The sequence below is a fragment of the Thermobia domestica genome, chromosome 11 (genome assembly GCF_964235325.1).
Source record: "Thermobia domestica chromosome 11, izTheDome1.hap1.1, whole genome shotgun sequence".
Taxonomy (NCBI): Eukaryota; Metazoa; Arthropoda; class Insecta; order Zygentoma; family Lepismatidae; genus Thermobia; species Thermobia domestica.
In genome coordinates, this window is record NC_137464.1 from 220,463,956 (window position 1) to 220,485,665 (window position 21,710).

The 21,710-nt window shown below is 35.1% G+C and overlaps 1 protein-coding gene across 1 annotated transcript; it reads right to left on the minus strand.

Annotated features, from left to right (window-relative positions):
* Nucleotides 1–68: 68 nt before the first annotated feature.
* On the minus strand, nt 69–17,804 carry LOC145663750 (uncharacterized). The gene is made up of 4 exons (XM_081729840.1): nt 17,529–17,804; nt 11,634–11,798; nt 6,767–6,876; nt 69–417 (listed from the first exon to the last, which is right to left on the minus strand). Exons 1-4 carry the CDS (start codon nt 17,661–17,663, stop codon nt 267–269), a joined length of 561 nt encoding a protein of 186 aa, XP_081585966.1. The 5' UTR covers nt 17,664–17,804; the 3' UTR covers nt 69–266.
* Nucleotides 17,805–21,710: the final 3,906 nt, after the last annotated feature.

Genomic DNA, 21,710 nt, shown 5'->3' on the forward strand with positions numbered 1-21,710 from the left:
TTCAATATGTAAATAAGTAAGTAAATTTTGTATAATTACCAGTAAGTAAATGATCTCAAAAATCGAGTTTTAGTTGTTTTATTGATTAAACTTAATCTCTAAGCCTGTACTATTAACAAACATAGATTCAAATTATTGTTTTCATTAGTCCTGCTTTTAGCCATTGTTTTTCAATGTTCGTACGTAGTTTAATTGATGGCATAGGGGGGTTGAACTGTATGGATCACTGTGTAAATTCCTTCATGTAGACTTCGCAGATATCTCCATTATCTACGATTGGCAATGCTCTCTCTGTTGTATCGGCCGGCAAGATTTCTCTCAGGAAGAGTGGGAACTTGGCCACATTTTTCTAAATTCCACGGGAAAACTGGCGGTTTCCTATAGCGCACCCAGTAGAGAATTGGCCTGAAATAATTACTGAAAAGACAAACATGTTTATATTAGTAAGTTCACTTAGTATGTTTAATGTATTACCGTAACAAAATATTTTTTTCGTAATTGAACATTGATTTCTCTAATAAATATAACTATTAGCACGGGAGTCGCTATACAAACTGTTCTCGATTCAGTTCCCTGTGAAATGCAAACATGCTGCTTCACATAATATTCACCGCAAGTATAGGCTTGTTTGAGCATGGATAGACATGTCCAAACAGGAGCAGTTTGTGAAATACAGGATGGTTGAAAAGTCGCGTACATCAAAGCAAGCAAGTAAATTTTGCTGGTTTTAAGCACAAACTGCAAGACATACAGTATAGTACGTCTTAATCATTTTAATACCTTATATAGTATCCATAAATGCAATATCAAGCCATATCTTCACAATATATATGCTCGAAATGTCTGCCTTCTTCAGCAATGCATGCACGAGCTGTTGTTACCACATTTGAGGCTATTTTGTGGAGCATCTGTGGACTCATGCTGTCAATTTTAGCCGTAATGTTCCGCTTTAGATCCTTCGACTTATAAGAACTGACTGTATATATAAGAAGAGAGACCCCCTAAAGGAAATTAATCTGCAGTCTGCTACAAATCCTGTGAAACCAGGGTCATTGGATATATGACATGTGACACCAGCAGCGTGCTGAAATCAACAATCACGTCAACATCCACTTCAAGAAGCAAAATAAACTGTTATAATTATGTGTTAGTACACTCCACTGTACACTGTATTTTCATTTTTAAAAAAATGGGACCAACATTCGATGATCTGATACAGCTTAACATACTTCAATTTTGTGACAAAATAAGGGTGTTTCACGTACACATGTATGACGATCAATTCCTACTGTTTACGTACGTTTAGTAATTACTAAGGGAGAGACGTGAGGGCTTGGGGAACCAGCGGCTTTTTTGAAGCTTTTTTTAACCGATGTATTTCAGCCTTTTTGCGTCGGAAATTTTAGGTTGTTTTAAACATTTCAATTTTAGTGCACATATTACAGTATGTTACACCTTTCCTTTCGCATTAACACGAAAAATTATTTGATGACTGTATTCTAAAGAGAAAAACAATGATTAAAAATAAATAAATAATGAATCGAAGAAAATCGGTCAACCGATAGGAAAGAAAAAGTAGTTCGGTGGATGCAATCGGTTTTCTAATTCCAATGAATTGTTTGTAGGAAAGATTCTAGTGCCTCCATACACAGGACCCACATAAAACCAGTACGACTCACTGTCTATATGCCTTTCACGCGAAAACCATTTTACATTACTTCATGTGCAGGGGTAAAAGTGAGGGAGAACGCGGGGGAAAGTCGTTGCCCCACTTCCAGAAAATGTCTGTGGCGTCCTCCCGCTTTCTAAAAAATTACAATAGGCAAAGATAGGCACGGGGGACGGCTTCACGTCATGCGTCCCCCTTCCTTTTCAGATCCACTTGTACCCCTGTTCATGTGTAAATATCACACACGATGGCAAATTTTGTGGAATACATCAACTTGTTGAGACAATCTCCTTCTCGTTTACTTGGGTTTCTCAATATGTCATTCGGAATTCTATTTATTATCACCGGGATCTTCACTGTCGAACATTTTTTCTTCGTTACATTCTCAACGGATCCTGTAGTCCTCTATTTCTTGTATAGACCTTGAATTGTAATGGTTGTGGGAGGCGTAATATCAGGGTATTTCGCCACAAACACTTCTTTAGACTGTTTAATGAAACCTCTCATTATGTAAAACCCCACTATATCAAATCGAAGTTGAATTACAAACTGCGTCACTTCTTCACAACACTTGTACGACTATTATTTTTAAACTGTCGAACTCAACTTCAATGTCTTCCTAGAAGTAATCCGATATTTCAATGTACTATATTAGCCTTATAAGTAAGGAGACCAACACCCATTTCTTTATGAACTCCAAAATAGAAGTAAGGCGTGCCGGTTTTATGTGGGACACCCAGTATATCTTATTCAAAATATAAACAATAATAAGGCATATTTTGTTCGATTAGTTTCTTCAATTTTCCGAGCAACACCGCAATTCCGTCGCTGTAGAACTTTTCTATGGAATTTCTGGTCCCAAAAATGACATGTACGAGTAGTTATCACAGGCCTCGTTCGAAACTAAGTTAACACCATTCAGAGAGTTTTCAAAGACCGAAGTAGAAAGGGCTTCATATGTAAACTGATTTGGCACTCTGGTGCATTGACCTTTGTGGTAGTTTCTCTTGTAGGCAACTTCGTCTTTGTAATAATGTGTTGTATAGGTGAATGACCTTTCTTTTATTTTTATTTGCATGAGCAATATGGTGTCGTTGGAAATTTTAATTGTCGCAGCCATTATGGTCACGTTGTAAAATATAATTGGTACGGATGTCATACCACATAATATTATAAAAATGGAGAAAAATATTTTTTTATTAGTAGTAGTATTTTAAATCGATCCCTCAATATAGCTTCATTTAAAAATTTAATCACTAAAAATGATGTAATTGTTAAAAAAATGGCGAGAATATATTTATTCATGCTGGAATTGTAGACTCTTCGTCAGAATAATGTTGTAAAAAAAATATGGTCTCGATGAGGAGCACTGTACCGGTACGTCTGCTTCCGACGGACTCGCTGAACTGACTGGGTTTCCATGCACTTGGAATAAGCTGGACGGATACCATGCAGTGATGGAACTAACTTAAGACCATAATCTTGATACGAACGTAATTATCTGGATGCGGATGCAATCACACCTGCGGAAGTAATGTGAAATTTGTTTAGAAATGAGATAGAAAAACCTTGGACCAGATGCAGAAGAAGTTTAAATTCGTGAACGACACATTATGCCATTCACCAAAATCTCCAGATTTGGTTATAGGAGATAATAGACCTAACCAAGGATCCGGGGGGCCCTGCAGGATTAAGAACAGCATTAGCAATATCATCGTTACTAGCTGCAGGAGGAGCTGTAGTAGGGGTTGTTGAAACATTGCAAAAAGAGCACCTCCTTTATGACGAGTTGGATTCCGTTAGACCAGGAACGTCATCCGTAAATGTTTTCTCATGAATCATCATTCCCTCCACCATTACCACCATTATTAAGTAATGGAAAGAAAATGTGTGAGTGTACAGATTATTTTGCGCATGAGAACTTTGTAAACAACACGGTGAAAAATGGAATACAAATGACACTTTATTATGCTTGGGTTGTGCCTGTAACTATTTTAATCATTGAGACAATGCTGTCTGTTTATGAACGAATTAACTATACCTCTACAGACCGAAGCATGATATGCAATAGTGAATGACGGTGTAAAAGATCAATTGTTTTTATCAATACATGAAAACCCACAGATTACCTTCCAGAACTGGTGCGAGTGCTATTAGAAAAAGATAGAAGAAGAAACAATGGATGTGATGTAATTCACTTTAATATATATATATATATATATATATATATATATATATATATATATATATATATAATGTATTCTGTTTAGTATTTATATTATGTATCTTTATTATTTATTCGATTTGTGTTTATATTTTTATATTTATACTAATGTCTAAATAATACCATGACAATATGGCATGACTCATTTTTTACGAAAAATACACTAGAAATAATTAACTTATGCAAGTGGGTTTTTCCCCAGATGATTTTCTAAAAACAAATCAGGCTGTTTTGTTCATATATCACAAATAAATATTTCACTATTAACCCGATAAATATACGCAAATTATATGTCATGAAAATATTCACAAGGGGTAGTTTACTCTTGGGAATGAGTTTTTAAAAAAGTTTTCTCAAAAAGGGCTCATGCAATTTTGTTAATATTTTTAAACAAATATTTCACTAATAACCCTTATTAATGCCATAGATAATATATCAAAAAGGTCGAAAAAGGAGTACTTTTAAGTTTCATTTTCTTCTGATGAAGCTCTCCGAAAACGCCGTATATTTCTTTCTTCGTGTTTCATAAATGTCTAAGTAATAACTGCAACATAATTAAATATAGTTTAAGAAATTGGAGCGGGAAAGTTTAGTGCTGTAGCTACTACCTTTTGCTTTTTAAATTTTCCTGTATTTTAATGCTTTTGCTTACTGGTCGTCTTACAAGCCGATGGTTGTATGTTATTAAAATGTTCTTTCAACTCAACACACTGAGTAATATTCCTGAAATTCTAACCATCAATTTGTGTAAATTAACACTCGTTGTGTAATCATATCATTACGTTATAATTTTATTTAAGTAATAGGTCGTATTTTCGCAGGTTTTAAGGTTGAGAAGATTTGAGTAACAATTTGTTCTTGTGTTACAAGAAAATAGGTGATACACTCAATATTTATTGCAGAAATCGAACATATACTCTACTTTGAGGATTTTATCTCCTACCGCGGAAATCATTCCAAATCACGGATACTCGAGGCTGGTCATTAGGCCTACTACCAAGCATGGAAGAACCACAAATACGATTGGAGTATCAGACATGGCGAGCAAGGAACACCAGTTTCATGATGGGATTTATTCCCCGTGAACAAACACTCTACAGCTCAATCCAGAAATACGTAAACACTACGGTACTATTGTGTCTTGAGCAAGTACGCACGTCACAGACGTTGCTGAAACTGTCCGCCATTGACATCCATACAGAGATGACATCAGCGAAGTAAGAAGTTGCTGGTATTAGCATACAGCATACTGTTAATATGTAATTTCTGTACCTAACGTTAATTTCCTAACCATTATTACCGATACATTCAACAAAAATGAAATAAAAGTAACTGTTATTCTGGTTAGGTAACTTCTCCCGATAGAAAGAGTGGAAGTAAAACATTCTACCAAAGTTCCCCGGTTTGAGAAGTTTACCCCCACAAACACATTCCGGCTTTTAATAGCAAAAATATGGTAATTCTATCCAGAAACATATTCTGTATGCTAATTCGTTTAAATCGGATGATGTACACAGAATATTCTAAAATGCGTTTCCACCACTATATATTTAAATATTTAGGATGACATAGTAGTAGTATATATACTATATATATATATATATATATATATATATATATATATATATATATAAAACAAGGGAGGATCCAAGGGGGGCTAAGGGGCTATACCCTCCCCTTTACGCTCAGACTTACACTGGATAAAATGGGCTTCAATTCTGCTTTACACTGGATAAAACGGCAAATTATGGTTTAGCCCCTCCCTTGATCATATCCTGGATCCGCCACTATATATATATATATATATATATATATATATATATATCATCATAGGTATTCTGCCTTTATTGGCAGGTCACTTGCCGCAGCTGAGAAGCTTCCATGCTCCACGGTCCTCCGCTAACTTCTTCGTCTTCGCGTATGATCTTTCTGTTTTTATATCATCCATTAATTGTAGTCTCCTTCGCCCCCTCCCTCTCTTTCCCGAGACCATACCCTCTAGGACGTCCCTCTTGATACAATCTCTTCTTAGGCAATGTCCCAACCAGTTTCTCTTCCTCTTCTTAATAATATCTAAAAGTGTTCTTTTCTCATCCACCATTTCTAACACTCTCTCATTCGTTTTGCGCTCGACCCAACTAATTCTTTCCATTCTTCTCCACACCCACATTTCGAAGGCTTTCAGTCGATTTTCATCACCTTTACGTAATGTCCACGTTTCCGCCCCATACAGTACAACACTCCACACGAAGCATTTTATGAGTCTTTTTCTCAACTCTTTCTTCAAGGTCCCACAAAACAGACTTTTCTTCCTCCTAAAGGCTTCTTTCGCCATTCCTATCCTTGCTTTTATTTCACGTTCGCACTTCATGTTATTACTAAGAATACTACCCAGATATCGAAAACTATTCATTTGTTCTATTTTCTCCCCTCCTACTTTTATATTTGACACAGACCCCTTCGTTCCAATCGCCATGGCTCTTGTCTTTCTAACATTTATTTTCATTCCATATTCTTCAAAGCCCTTTCTCATTTTTTCTAACATTTTATTGATTTTCTTTTCACATTCTGCAACAAGCGCCATATCATCTGCAAATCTTATGCATCTAATCATTCTACCTCCTACCGAAATACGATCATCATCATGTAAACTCTTTTTCACTATCTCTTCTAGATAGACATGAAATAGTGTTGGCGATATGCAGCATCCTTGTCGAACTCCCCTTCCAATTGTACTCTCTTCCGTCAGTTCTTCCCCTATCCTAACACTTACTTGTTAGTTCATGATATAAATAGCATGTCTGTTAAGTTCACCTTGTTCCTTATAATTTAGGCAAACATTTTTTTATGTAGTAAATCTAATAACAACTTACTCATTAGGAGATGGTGCATCTTTAAACAAGACATCTGCATTCTGGAAATAACTCAAAGGATGAAGCCTTCCTGAGTGATCTCTGTATTGATCTCTTTGTAATTGAGTGGCCTGTATTAATAAGAGAGGAAAATATAATAATTATTTTTTTAAATAATTGTTGCATTATTATTTGTCCCCAGACATCATTATTATTATTATTATTATTATTATTATTATTATTATTATTATTATTATTATTATTATTATTATTATTATTATTATTGTCCCACAACAAGTCTCATAAAATAAAGAAACTTTTATCAAACAGAAAAATTAAGACTACAGTCAAACATGGATAAATGGGACCTGGATGCCTGAGAAACCTCTATTACTGAGAATCTTGTCATTCAACATTATCTCTATAAATAGGACATCGGCAATTTAACCTTCTAAGTAAGAAACCCTATACGTGAGATGCCTCTTCAAGCAGTGATGTAATCCCAGAATTTTTGGTAGGTACGTTTGACAGTTCTCAGAAACGTAGCGTACACCCAATTCCTTATACGCTCGTCCTTTCATGAAATTAAGAAGAGCATACACTAGAAAATAAAAATAAATGGTAGGTATACGCCATGTATTCCCGTATACACTCAATTACATCAATATCTGTAAGTGACATTAAGTTGACAGCCTCTTGCGATCCAGCCTACCAAGGTTTGGCTGTACTATGACCATATTCTGCAACAGTCCTCTCAAAATTTTGCGGATCGCAACTCAATGCAAAAGCGAGAAGCAACTGTAAGTGCTATGTCGATCATCGCAAACTAAAACGAATATTTTGGGTCTAGTTGATCCAAACTAATACGAAATGGTTACTCGTTGCTCTTACTTATTTGTATTTTTTTTTTTACCAAATATTAAATTATCTTTATCAATCTTGTATTAGGTAACTTAATATTAATTAGTTTAGTATTGCTATGTACTGTACGTACCGTACGTTTATGTTGAAGATGTCAGAGTTGTAGCTATTGGGAAGCGAGCGGGACTGTCGCCCCGGGCGCTCATAGCAAGAGAGCGCCGAACGAGCAAAAAGAAAGAAACAATGTTGGAAAAGAATAAACGCGCTCATAAAAGCATTGGCGCCCTATTAACTCAATATTGTCGATTTGCAAAGAAAAAGATTTGGTAAATCAGTATCACCCATACCGGGAGTGTGAAGATGCATGATCCTTTTGTGGAGTACAAAGGAAGTTGAATGGGAACTTTGAATTTTTCAAGTTGAGAAACAGTGTGCATATCATGTTATTAGCATATTAATATCATTACTATTAACTTAAAACTAAGAATTTTATTCCACTAATTCTTTCAGGAATTTTTCAAACTTCGTTTCAAAAAAATTGCTACTATTAACAATTAATGTCTCTACGTTTTCACTTCGCGACCATCGATCGGATGGAAACTCATGTCTTCCTACCGATTTTTGGCTCTATGTTAGGTGGACGGGTGTTCGAATCCTGTCGTAACGCCACGTATTCGCGCGCTCGTTTCTCCTCACCGATGAGATTGTGTGCACTTCAAATTCAGTAATTATGTTTATTTATAAGCATTTTTTTAAAAGGAATCTACACAATATACAATTGAACACATTTGGTTTAATATAATTTCAAATAAATGTTTGTGTTTCCGGTCAATACTTACAATGCGTATAACAAATAATAGTTCCCTATTGCAAAATTATTCGAATTTCTAACAGTGACTGTGTTATCTTTACCTAATTTTAATCAAATATATTCAATTCAATATATTTTAATAATAACACGGGACTTCAATTCTTAATATAGAATACTCTAACTTTTTACGAGGTTTATTTTCCGCTGTTATATTGAGACGAAGGACAATTTTTTTTGCATTCCTAAAGGAACAGAAGAGTTTGAAAGAAATAAATGCTAAACGGAAGAATATGTTTTTTTAGGTAAGATGGAGCCAGGAACGGTGAAATGATTTTTCCATTGTAATGTAGATAGGCATACTACTGTTGTTTTTTTAAAAAAATATTCAATGAAGAATAGGGAGAAAGTAAAATGGAAAGTGGAGGGGGAGAAGTAAATATATTCAAACAATAAATTTTCTTTGTTTTCCGTCATTAGGTCTGTAATAGGTTACCACAAGAAGTAGAAAATGCCACATGTCGTTATCTATACCAATAATAAACCAAACGAATCATGGATCCAATGCTCATATTGCAAGAACTGGGCTCACAAGGCATGTATTGACAGAAGCAAATTCTATTTGTGTCATAATTGTGATTCAATGGAAGATATGTCTGAGTGGAAAACACATGTATGTAATGTTTTGTGATTTAATGTAGCTAGGCTTACTTTGTTGTGAAATAGCTACTAGGTCTACGTTAGCTACAGATAAAAATGTTTTGTATCTTGCTCTGTTTTGTTCTGTTTTAGTTGTGAAAAGAATGAGCTAAGGTCAATTATAGGCCTATTCCAATCAACAGTTATTTTTGTTGTAGGAAGAATTAATACGCAGTTTTGATAATACTTTTGGTTGTGCTTGTTAGGTAGGAAGCACAGGACCGATTTCCTTTTAAAGAAATTGCGAACGTTAGTCTACATAGTAGAGCCTATACACGTTTTTAGTTGCCTACAGTAAGCGTAACACATCATTTGCATTATTTGTATTCAGTTATTTAAGATAATAGTCCTAGTTGTCATTTTAGTACTTATTAACTAGAATGTATAATTTGGAAATACACTGAATATGGAAAAAATATGTACAAAATATTTCAATGTATGAATGTGTCCACTTACCCCATACAGTGTGTCAACCAACCCAGACTCGGGGCTAGTTGACACCTTTCACTTAATGTTATTTTCACACGTCTAGCTCCCATAATGTTATACAGATAATATTCGACATTGTTTTAATTAGTAGGAGGAAGTATAACGAGTTTGCCAATATTTCCTTTCCTTCTCTAGAAAATTTACCTCACCAGTTACAGCCGACAAATGAAAAAGTGTGTCAACCATCCCCGGTCTTCCCTAGTGATGTAAGTTGTGCTGATAGCTGAAGTCAACAATAATAACGTTCAGTTTTTTGCTCAGATAAGTGTTCGTTGAGATTTTTTTTTTTCATTTTATTAAGTTTCATTATAGATTTTCTTTTTTATATACCCAATATCAAGAAAAGCCAACTGAAGGCTTTTTATTTCTTTCGTTGTTCCAATACACATTGTATCTGCACATGTCCTACTTCTCACACAGCTGTGTGTCACCGGCATTCTTTCATTTTTAACAGGATATTCCATCCTAACGGGTCTGTTGTAATATCTCAATCTAAAAATATTTTTCTATGGTTCTTTACGTAATATTATGATATTGTAATGTTATAAATGCTTCGTATTTCATTTCTATGTCTCGGAATTCATTCGTTCTTCTATATGTTGGCATAAATCTCCAATTAAGTTATATCTCCTTTCTCTACACACATGTGACTTCAAGTAATTATTTTCTCAAATCAGATAATTTTCTTTCATCTGGTAATTCTCTTATTTTCTCACTCAACTAACATTATTGTATATCACCTACTTTCACGCTCTACGCATCAATAGATTTTCGTACGGCTTAGTTGTTCACAAAATAAGTCAATGTCATGTCTCATCTAATTGTATCTCATTCTACAGCTACATGGTCTTTTGTAATCCTTACTTTATTGATTCCTAAGACCTGGAAGATCAAATTTCAACTTCTATTCAGCTTCTAACACCTACAGAACTACCTTGAGAAGTGGTGGAAACTAGGGAAGATTATTTCCTATCCTAATACATGCATGGGCATCTTTACCAGTTTCTATTATATACAAATACCATTTCCACAATTTACCTTGGCGTAGAGCCATTTCCTTATGATTCATCAATTAACTTAGCCATTAATTTGCATTTATCGTGCTCTAAAACGGTATACTGAGATTTAGTTTGATTTACTGGACGGAACAAAATAACTTTCTTAAATTGTAGGCTAACTTTGCATTATATATTCTCTGTAATAGTAGGGGAGACCGGGGCTGGTTGACGAACTGCATTTAACTCCTACATTAATTAACATAATGAGCTGTTGCTGCTGTCATAAAAGAGCGACCTATGGATGCAACTGCCACCTTCATATGGAATTTGTAACTTGCGGATTATGGTGTCTATTAGATAAAAAGTGTTTTTGCCAGTCTGAAGTATTTTTTTTCAGTTTTTCGTTACAGCATCACAGAATCGTCACTACTTGGAGTGCAGAGGTAAGTAATATAGCATTAGTTAGATCTGAACTATGTTTTTATGAATATTCAAACAATAAAATGTAAATACCAAACAAATGCTGAGTAATTACGACTTTGTTGCACAACATGGGCTTGGGATTAGTTGCCGTATAGCATTTGGGGTTGGTTGGCAAGTGAGCCAAACAACCCCGTGTGGAATTTTATTTCATTTTACTTTTATTGTTACATTGTTTGTTTTATTATGTTGTTTACAGTTCTACCAATCTTTTACTTCAATGTTATAGAATAGCATTCACGTATTGGATTACTGTCTGTGTTTTGCTATATTTAAAAAGTATGCCAACTAGTCTCACAATATCAGACAACCAGCCGCTTACTAGGGGTTGGTTGGCATACTCCATTTTAAAAGAAAGAAAAATGTATTTCTCGAAAACTGTAAGCAACAAAACAAAAACAAAAATTGAATATATTAGAGGAAACATTGGTCTGTCCGTACACATCCATTACATTGCAATACAGTGCACCATCTGCTCATAAAAAAAATAAAGAACGAAAAGTTTGCCAACCAGCCCCGGTCTCCCCTACTGAATTAAATCTTGATAGCTTACCAGGTAAAAGAGTTCGATCTGTTTTCGTCGTCCGTGATCACATCTGGAAATAGGAAGAGGTTCCCTTCGCAGTAAGCGCTCTCTTGTCACTACTCTGTCAGCTGCCATAAGATCCGGCACTGCAGTGTATGGATATTTCTCATACACATAAGACTTAATCGGCATCTGTTTGGAAGAAATAAAATATGATATATTCACTTTAGTATTTGATAAAGCAATGGACAAAATTAGAACAATTGGTTTAATCCAGTGATAATACATTAGCAGAGAGATACTGTGCAGAAGGAACAAAGTGAGCTTTCCTTTAGCTTGTGTATGAAATGCTACACACATATGCGTATATATCAGCGTTCTTTTAAAACAGTATTGCATCGTAGTTCTCTACAAATAAAAAATTGGAAGCAAAATACAAGGCATCATGACCATGGTATATAACCGAAGTCAACAACTTCCGCTGGAGAAAACAATGTTTTTTCTTCATAACAAGACTTTTTTTTCTTTTCTCACGTAAGTTATAGTTCATCCTCAGCGAGAAATGTTCCCTCAAAATCCCGATGTTGTCCTTGTAAGTGCCTGTTGGGATTTCATCAACACAGACCAATCAGTTACACAGCTAGTATTGGTCACATGAAGAAATTTGGAACTGTCTTGTCTTGAAAGGGTGTCTGAAAGTACTTACTTGCGGTTAACAGTATATCTGTTTCTATTGGAAGAACTTTCTTTCGTCTTATATCTTGTCACGAATATTTTGTTTCTTCTCATCCTTTCTCGCAACACTATCTGAAGCGAATTACTAGAGACTGGTCGTTGAACTTACAACAAAGACACAATGTGCACTCGACATCTTACTGTATCTTTAAGAAAAGTACCTCAATGGAAATTGCTTATACCCCATTTCGAGATGGTAGAATCCAATTTCCTTTTCGAAAGCTATGACGTATCAGAGAAGGTATCAGGACATTTGCGGTACATAACCAGAAAACCAGTTTTTTCTGGGACATTTGCGGTACTGTTCAAAACTTTCCCTTAGACAGTGGGACATTTGCGGTACACACCATGGAACGTGAGCCAAAAGCATCCATTTCAACCCCCGGGGTGTATATGGAGATGAAATAGTCTAAGATTATGTGATTCATTCTGATTTTCTGATTTTGGTAGGTTATGGATATACAGAGTGGCCCAAAAGTAGGTATACAGACCTACATATATAGAACATACAGGACTGTATACCTACTTTTGGGCCACTCTGTATAGGAGAAGATCACACAGGCCACCTAATGGAAACTATCACAGTAATCGAAATTTCTAAAAAGAAAGTATTCGTTTTTAATCAGGATTTTCAGTACAGCCAGTACCGAAATTCTGAAGAATGGGAAGATAACTTGGAGAAAGCGAATATCTTCCCTTTGATCTTCGACCTCTTACCAACAAGAACTAGTAAGACATATCAGGGATATTTTCAGTTTGGTGAAGGCTAATATTAATGAAATTAATCAAATTGGATTTTGAGCAAGCAGCAATAACATCTCGAAGAACACACCAGGAAACGCACGTTAGTGGGTATAATTTTCATTTTAATCAATGCTTGTGGAAGGTTCAGGAATTAGGACTCACAAATGACAATAAATCAGTTCCAGAGGTGAGGCTCTTCCTCAGAATGTGTTCTGCTCTAACTTTTCTCCCTGTATATGATATTGAAGTTGGGTAGCTTTCCATTATGGAAGATACATCACATCACGAAAAACTTGAGAGGTTTTTAGATTATTTTATAGAACAGTTGTTAAATAATAATGTCGGTATTGACATCGCCATGTGGAACTGCTCGAATCAACAGCACAGAACGAATATTGCTGTTGAAAGGTTGAACCACAGACTCAAATCATTGATAGATAAGTCAATTCCTCATGTGTACTGTTTAGTGAAGTATCTAAAAAAGTGAGGCTGTGTACGACTTACCTATATGAAAGAAGAACTTGAAACTTTGAAGGGAAACGTAACGATATCACTACATAAAATTAGACGAAAGAATAGAAAAAGCATTAACTGAATATGTTGCCTCGAAAGATGTCAAGAAATTCTTGAAGAAAGTGGTACACATTTAAAAGTTGGAGTAATTCTTGTTTGCTCCAGAAGTTAAGTTATTTATTATTTTTATTATTGTGATTTTAAATTGTCTCAATCTATCCATTGTATTTATCTGTTGTATATATTGTTTTGTACTTGTACAATACTGACAAGTGGGTCAGTAGACGCGTTTTGTATTCATTACTAGCTATTAATATCAATGTAATTTTTTTTGTGGAAAACCTTCTGTATTGTTATTACTTGTATTGTGTTCAAACTGCTTTTTTTTTTTGTTTTTTTGTTTTGATTATCGTAAAATTAAATTTCTCTATCTGCCCGCTGTATTTATCTGTCGTATTGTTTATTATTATGGTATTGCATTCATTAGTAACTATATGTACTACTGTATCTAATTTTATACATTGCATTTGTTTCGAAACTTACGCTGTTATGTGTTTATCTCTAATATACTAATTGAATTCTATTATAAATCATGAAAATCCAAGTTGCTTTTTGGATAATTCCGTAATACTTTCTGGTAATTACAAATATCTCAATATGTTAAAAACTAAGAAAGAATATGATATTTCAACTTTGAGTAAACATTGGCAAATAGCTATTAGAAAACTGTTCATGAAAGCTATAAAAGAAAACAAAAAATATAAATATTTCTAGAAGTTAACTTTAAGTATCGTGGACAGGCGTTTGAATAATCAGATTTAAGGACTTGTTTACATTTTTCAGTTTTGGCCAATCACAAACAAGCATTTGTTTACATATTATTTACCATGTATCCCAGTAAAGTCTTTTTTCACTTTTCTGAATAACTGATCTTTATATTTGGGTTAGATGTTCTTAGTGTTCTGAGAAAGGTTTGTTTGTGTGCATGTATGGTAAGGTAATAATGGTTTCATATTCTGAAAGAAGATTTTTAGTCTGTTTTTAGTGTGCAAAAAAACCCCGAGTCTCCTGAAAAAGTCATGTTATTTTTCAACAGAACAGCTTGCTGGCTACATCAATGTTATAAAATTTGGTCTTTGTGTAGCAGTTGACACTACGTACTTACCCTCTAACCCCGAAAATATCCTTTCTTAACTTAGAGAATAAGTTATTTCAAATAGTACCGCAAATATTCCAGTATCACAAAGGTCGATATTTGAAGTACCGCAAATGTCGATACCACAAGTGTTGCGCTTTCATCAGAGAAAAGATCCTTACCTACCCATTTATCTTTTTTTATCTCTTACTAGGACACTAGCAAATCGCCAGTATGCAGTATGCTTAAAGGAGCAGTTCGACTTAGAAATGCATTTTTTACAAATTATTTCCATTTGTAGAGTTGAAAATTCTAAAAGGAATGGTGTTTGATCGCGATACGTTCAGTTGTTAGCGAGTAACAGAGGAAGAAAGATTTTGTGATGACGTCATTCGTAGTCAAGCAGCGAGAGCAGGCTTGCATACACAGTGCTAAGCATTTAGTTTGTGAGAGCTGTGATGGCACAGTCTAAAGTGCGATTTCCTTTTACAGAACTGATTGCAAAGAGTTAGAAATGTCATCTGCATGTAGAAAATGATAATATCTTATGGTGGGCTGCACAAAAGTTTTTATAATATTATAAAACGTAGTTTTTCCTACAAAGTATAAGTTCAGCGATTCACAAAAGGAACTGAAATTTCGAAACCACTACCATGTAAATAGATGACGGACTAGACTGTTACAACACCTAGGTACCTCTCCTTTAATCATGGTTCCGGTTCCCAAATTTAAGTATGTTCATTTTCACGTTTTGTTGCAATTTTCAACGCTAACACTATAAGTTTGTGCTTCAAGATATGTGCAGGAGAGCGACGTATGTGGCGAAAATGAAATAACATCTGTAAAGTTTGCCAGAATACGAAAAATACTTTACCGATTAAATTTGTTTTATTCGCATCGCTCTCCACGGAACAACTCTCCTCACCCGTTTCATCATCATTGTCACTTGATACAGAAAAATTAAACGATTAATCTATGTCCTCAGGAACACTGTCATCGTCACTGATTCTTTCTACAAGCCGGTATATTTCACTTCCCAATTCACATTGTATAGCAGTTGTATTTACATTTATTTCTAAAACAGTATTTTCATAATCATGAGTGACACCGCCGCTATTACCTCTAATGCCTCGTCTTGACCACAACCGTCAATTGCTTCTTGTACGATATTTTTACGTTGGTAACTGGACATACATCGGCACTTGTTCCATGGCTCAGATTCTAAACCTTTCAATATACATACAACATCATTCTTTCTCAGTTTGCTTGTAAATAATTCTCTTGGCATTAGCCTGTCTTTCAGTAAACTTGAAGTCGTACTCTTCAAGATGTTTGAAACAAACGCGAGTGTTTTCATTTGGCACAAAATTTTTTTCTATTGATTTTCTTGAGCCATAATTTATATCGATTTGGTGATTTCTCACGACTTGGAAACGTGAAAAAAGATACAGTCCGCCTTATGCAGAGTCGTTCTGACGGGTGATTAGTGCCATACTAGAGAGTTCGACTAACATGTTTCCTGCAATAGTCAGGTCTTAAATATGACGCTAATCATACGTCAAAACGACTCCGCACAAGGCCCTTTAGTCCTCAACTTTAATCACACGAGAATTAGAACCGAAAACACAGCACGGTTAGGCATTTCTACTTCACAGACACAGCAGGCGCTGTACCAACAAGTGTTTTCTACTTCGCACCAGTGTCCTTTCAGAAAAAATGTTCCGGGGGGCGCACACTTAGTATTCGGAGGGGCACATTATTTTCACACAGTACTATTATATTTATTATATTATATACAAATTATTTTGGTATCATCCGAGGTATAATCTTAGAGCTCCGAGAGGCAGTGCCACCACCAAAAACCTCTGGAAGATACACTGCTTCGCACAACACTGCTCTCTCTGTATTTTTATACTAATGTTGTAGGAAAAACAACTAACAAAAACGTCCCTCAAGAAATCAACACAAAGCAAGGCTGCTAACGAACCCAAAATAACCTATTAAATCCACTGCACTATTAAAGGTTTATCAGCTGCGTAGAAGGGAGTGGTTGCTGAGTCACAATGAGTTCCTCGAGTAGCCCACCGGTGACGTCAGCATTTGTGATTCATCAGAAACAAATACCTATAGAAGCTGAACGAGACGGCATATCAAGATTTTTTTTTTTTTAAAAAGGGTCTCTTATTATTTTGTTACTCTTTTTATTGCACCAAACTTGTTTTTAACTCAAACTGCTCCTTTAATAAGATGTAATCTAAACTTATGATTAAATTTTAAAAGTTGAAGTATAGTAATATTGTTCAAAGGTTTTAAAAAAGCCTATATCAATTGATAGGATTATATAGAGCTGTAATAAAATGACGTGTTTGAGACGTAAATACACATCTGTAGTTTCTTCAGAAAATCGGGAAAACGAATTTTTATGGCATTACAAAGTATATCGTTTATTATCACTCTAATGCAATTCAGCTTTTATTTTGCTGCAATAGATTATTTATTTATTTATGTTCTGAGCAGCATTTTGTACACTCAGCTACAAAAGTATTTTCCTCTTGATGAAATTAGTTTCGTAAATAATTCAGAATAGAAGGACAATTAGAGTACAGTAAATTAAAAAAAATATAATTTTCTGTACGTTCCAGGTATACCACCGTTAAACTTCACCAAACGAAAAGAACTTTTGTCGCGGAGTATACATATTGTTCTTTGATTTCTTTTAACACTGATACATGTATTCCTAACAGTGACACAGTACAAACTGTCAGAACTAAACGAAAATAGAAAGAAATACTCACTGCCAACTTTTCGATCTCATCTGTGCGATTGTTCGGAAAGTAGCTAGTTTGGTCTTTGCCGTAGATGGTGCCATATCCGTAGAGTAAAGGCACACGGCTAACATCTCGCAAAGCTTGTTTTGGATCTTCATCCATGATGGAATAGGAAAAAGTTCTTTTAGTTAGAATCTATGGAATATTCACAATTGATCATTAAACCAACAAATTTAAGGAGAGAGAAATCACACTTGTAAATTTAGAATAACATCTTTTTATTTTACTTTTGAATAATTAACGAGTTTGTATCCTAAGTGACAAATAAAATTAATTTATGTATATAAATAAATTCATTGTTAGTAATTCTAGTCTTAATTTTTAATAAATTTGTGATATTGTAAGAGATCACGCTCTGGATAAGTTACTCGAAAACGTCTCAATTACGTCATACTGAATTAATAATTTTGAAAAATTTTGACAACTACTAATTTTGTTGTAAACAGGAGCGTGAAATATAACTTTTCACCGTTATTCTCTGAGGCACTGTCATTTTGTCTTTAATATTTTCAATGGCTATATGTTATGAAATATGTGTGATTTGAAGAATCTTTCTGTTTGAGTTTAATTTACTGTACATATTATGTTTCGAAAATTTGGACTTGAATTCTTATGAAAACTACCACAAATTTTCATACAATTATTGGATTGATGAAAATAAATTGTCCGGTGTAGGTTTAGAGGGAAAGCACACTTGGTAATGCTACCAATCTATGGATCGAGGACATGCTTATGACGTCACAAATTCTGTACATTTTCAGAAAAACTGACTGGGATGCCCAGTCCGTCACTACATGGTATTCTCATATTTCACGAAAATGTATATTCACATGTTCTTCAAAGGATGATTCAGACTCCCCATGAGTTGCAACATGAAATTCTTTCGGCATCTCAGGTGACCAGGTAAAGGAGGCATTTTGCAACATAAATTATTTTAGTTGCAAATTATGCATTACACTGTAGGGAGTGTAATATCCAAAATTCGATTTCAAAATGTTTGGTTCAAAGGCTCCATCCTGAATTTTTCATAGAAACCTTACGTACGGGACTTTTCTTTTTAAAAAATGTTGTATGCTGTTTCATAGAAACACAACAAACACTTTGAGAAAATTTGTGACGCCAGTATGGGTCGAAACTTCTCTCTCTCTGCATACGGGGGCGCGGTGGCTCAGTGGTAGAGCGTTCACCTCCGGTGCTTGGGGTCCCTGGTTCGATCCCAGCTCGCGCCGTGTGGACTTTGTGGTGGACAAACACCGTGTTCGTGGGTTTTCTCGGGGTTCTCCCGTTTCCTCCCACTTTCTTCATCCCACCATTTCACTCATCTCTCATCATCACCGTCTCCTTTAGCCTAACCGGCATAACCGTGGGACATAAAACTTAAAGATTTCATTTCATTTTCATTTTTCTCTCTGCATATCGAGACTGAAACCATTCGCTCTGTATTCAAACATTCTCAGAGTATCCTGAGTTCAATTCTTCAAATGAATTTTCGCGAAGTTAATTTCTAGAACCACTAACCTTTATGGGTAGTGCAAGAACTCCAGAAATTGAAATTTCTGCTTGGGAAATCAAAGAACCAGGCAGTCAAAACATTTCAGTACACTTTTAATTTTCTTATGAAATTTTTATTCTATGAGTCCTGTGTTTATGCGTAATTAATTCTTTCAATTACGGATAAATCTTAATCTTTCTATTGTAGTATACCAAATTTTAAAATCCCCGAAATTATTGTAAACATTTAGGGCCTTATGCAGAGTCTTTCTGACAGGTGATCAGGCCCGTGCTGGCCCACCGGTACACCGGGACGTGTCCCGGTGCGCCCTCCGAAATATCATAGTATAAATAAAGGTACAAGTTTCTAGTAATATATTCTTATAGTTTTATTGGTAAAGAACCCGTGAAAGGTGCAGTGCGCCCTTTTTACATTAGGCGCCCTTTCGAGACTACATCAAAGATGAACGATTTTATTTACTCTTCTGTATAGCACAGTTCTGTACAATAAATACACACAGTTACTGTTGGCGAAGAACCCGTGAAAGGTACAGTGCGCCCTTTACATAAGGCGCCCTACGAAACATCACATTATAGATAAGTGGTTTTAGTTATAATGTATAGGTCTACCATCTTTGTATAATAAATTCAAATACTGACTGGTAGTACAGAACCTGTGAAGAATACAAGGCGCCTTTACCCTGCGAAATACCACATTATTTTATTTTTTTTTTATTTTATTCTTCTGTATTTCAGTTTTGTATTATAAATTCATACAATTTCTACTGCCAGAGAACATGTAAACAGTATAATCACTTACAAAAATATTATAAAGTTATATAGCTATAAAATGAAACAATGTGATACATCAAGAATAGTTCGGATAGTCAAACGTACGATTCATTTATGTAATACTACACTGACACTAGTCTCTAATTTACGATTTTTACGGCATCGAAGCTTTCACAGTCTTAATATGCATCCATATATGCAAGCATATTGATTGTTCCTATGTGTTTTAAAGCAGTGTTCGGATAACCAGTACCTGTTGTATTTCTGAAATATAACTTTATTAATTTCCGTAAAATGTGGTCTTCCTGTCACCACGGCACGGCGCGTCCTCAGGTTGTGGATCGAGGAGAAGGCCTCTGGGATATAGAGGTTAGCTGCGAATATACTGAATAAGCAGTCGCGGACAGACAAGGGCTGATCCTCCAACTTGGGGTTTCGGTGTGGGGCTAACAACCTCATCCTGTAAAAAAAGGATTGTTCAGATAAGTTCGCAGAATCCTCGGATCAGAACTGATAACTTGGCACGAACTCAGCAAAGTAAAATCGACATGAGATTTGGAACATGAAATATAAGAAGTCTCTATAGGACAGGCGCGTTAAAATGTGTAACGAATGAGTTTAGAAATAGAGGTTGGACCTAGTGGGATATCAAGAAGTTAGATGAGAAGAAAATGGAGGAGTCAAGTCGGGAAATTTTACGTTCTTTTACGGAGAACAAATTAAAAATAACCAACTAGAAACAGGGCTTTCCGTTTACAAACGAATACGTAATATCAGCAATTACATTGGTTGAATTTGTTAATGATAGATTTTCTTTTACTTCTCTTAAGGGTCGGCGGTAATATTATTGTTTTAAATGTACATGCCCCAACAGAAAATAAGGATGGTGATTTTTTTTTTTTAAAAAAAATACAGTTTTTACGAAAGAATAGAACGGGTATTTGATCATCTCCTGCAATACCATATGAAAATTCTGTTAGGCGGTTTCAATGCGAAGGTAGGACGAAAGGGTATTTTCAAACCGATTATAGGGAATAAATGTTTGCATAAGGAAGGTTGTGACAACGGCGTTAGACTCGTGAACTGTGCAATATCCAGAAACCTTATCGTGAAGATTACAAAATTCCAACATCGCGACATTCATAAATATACTTGGACTTCATCAGATGGAAAAGCACATATTCAAACTGATCATGTTTTAGACAGAAAAGAACAGTCTAGCACAACTGATGTTCGGTCGTTCAGAGGAGTTGAAGAGAGAGACTATCGTTGAATAAAGGAAATATTCAATATCTGAAAACGGAGCGGTTTAATTTTTTTTTAATAGAGGAGAGTCAGGTGAAAGGGGAGCCAGATTGAAGTGTCGAATAGATTTTCGGTTTTAGAAGGTGTGCACTAGTATTCAAGATACTTGGTTGAAATGAGATAACATTAAAATTTCAGCAAAAGAAATATTGGGGCCCGCAGAAATATGTAAACCATGGTTCAACTAGGAATGTACTAAAGTAGGAGAGAAGAGAAAACAGAAGAAACAGTGTGGGCTACAAAATCCGAGCGAAATAACTACATAAAATGTCATTGTCATCTGGCAGAAAACTTCTAAAACTTTTAGAACAAAGAAACGCGACTTTTGAAAGTTAAAATTAATTGACTTGAAGATAATAGTGAAAACAAAAACATTCGGGACATGTATAAATGCATCAACGAACTTAAGAAAGGCTATCAACTTCGTACTTATATATTAAAGAAACCTAAAGGAACCGTTCTCACTAATACAGATAGCATCTTAAATATATTGAAAGATTTCTTTGACGATTTGCTTAACACATAGGCAAAAACTAATGCCCGTGGAGAAAGTAAAATGCA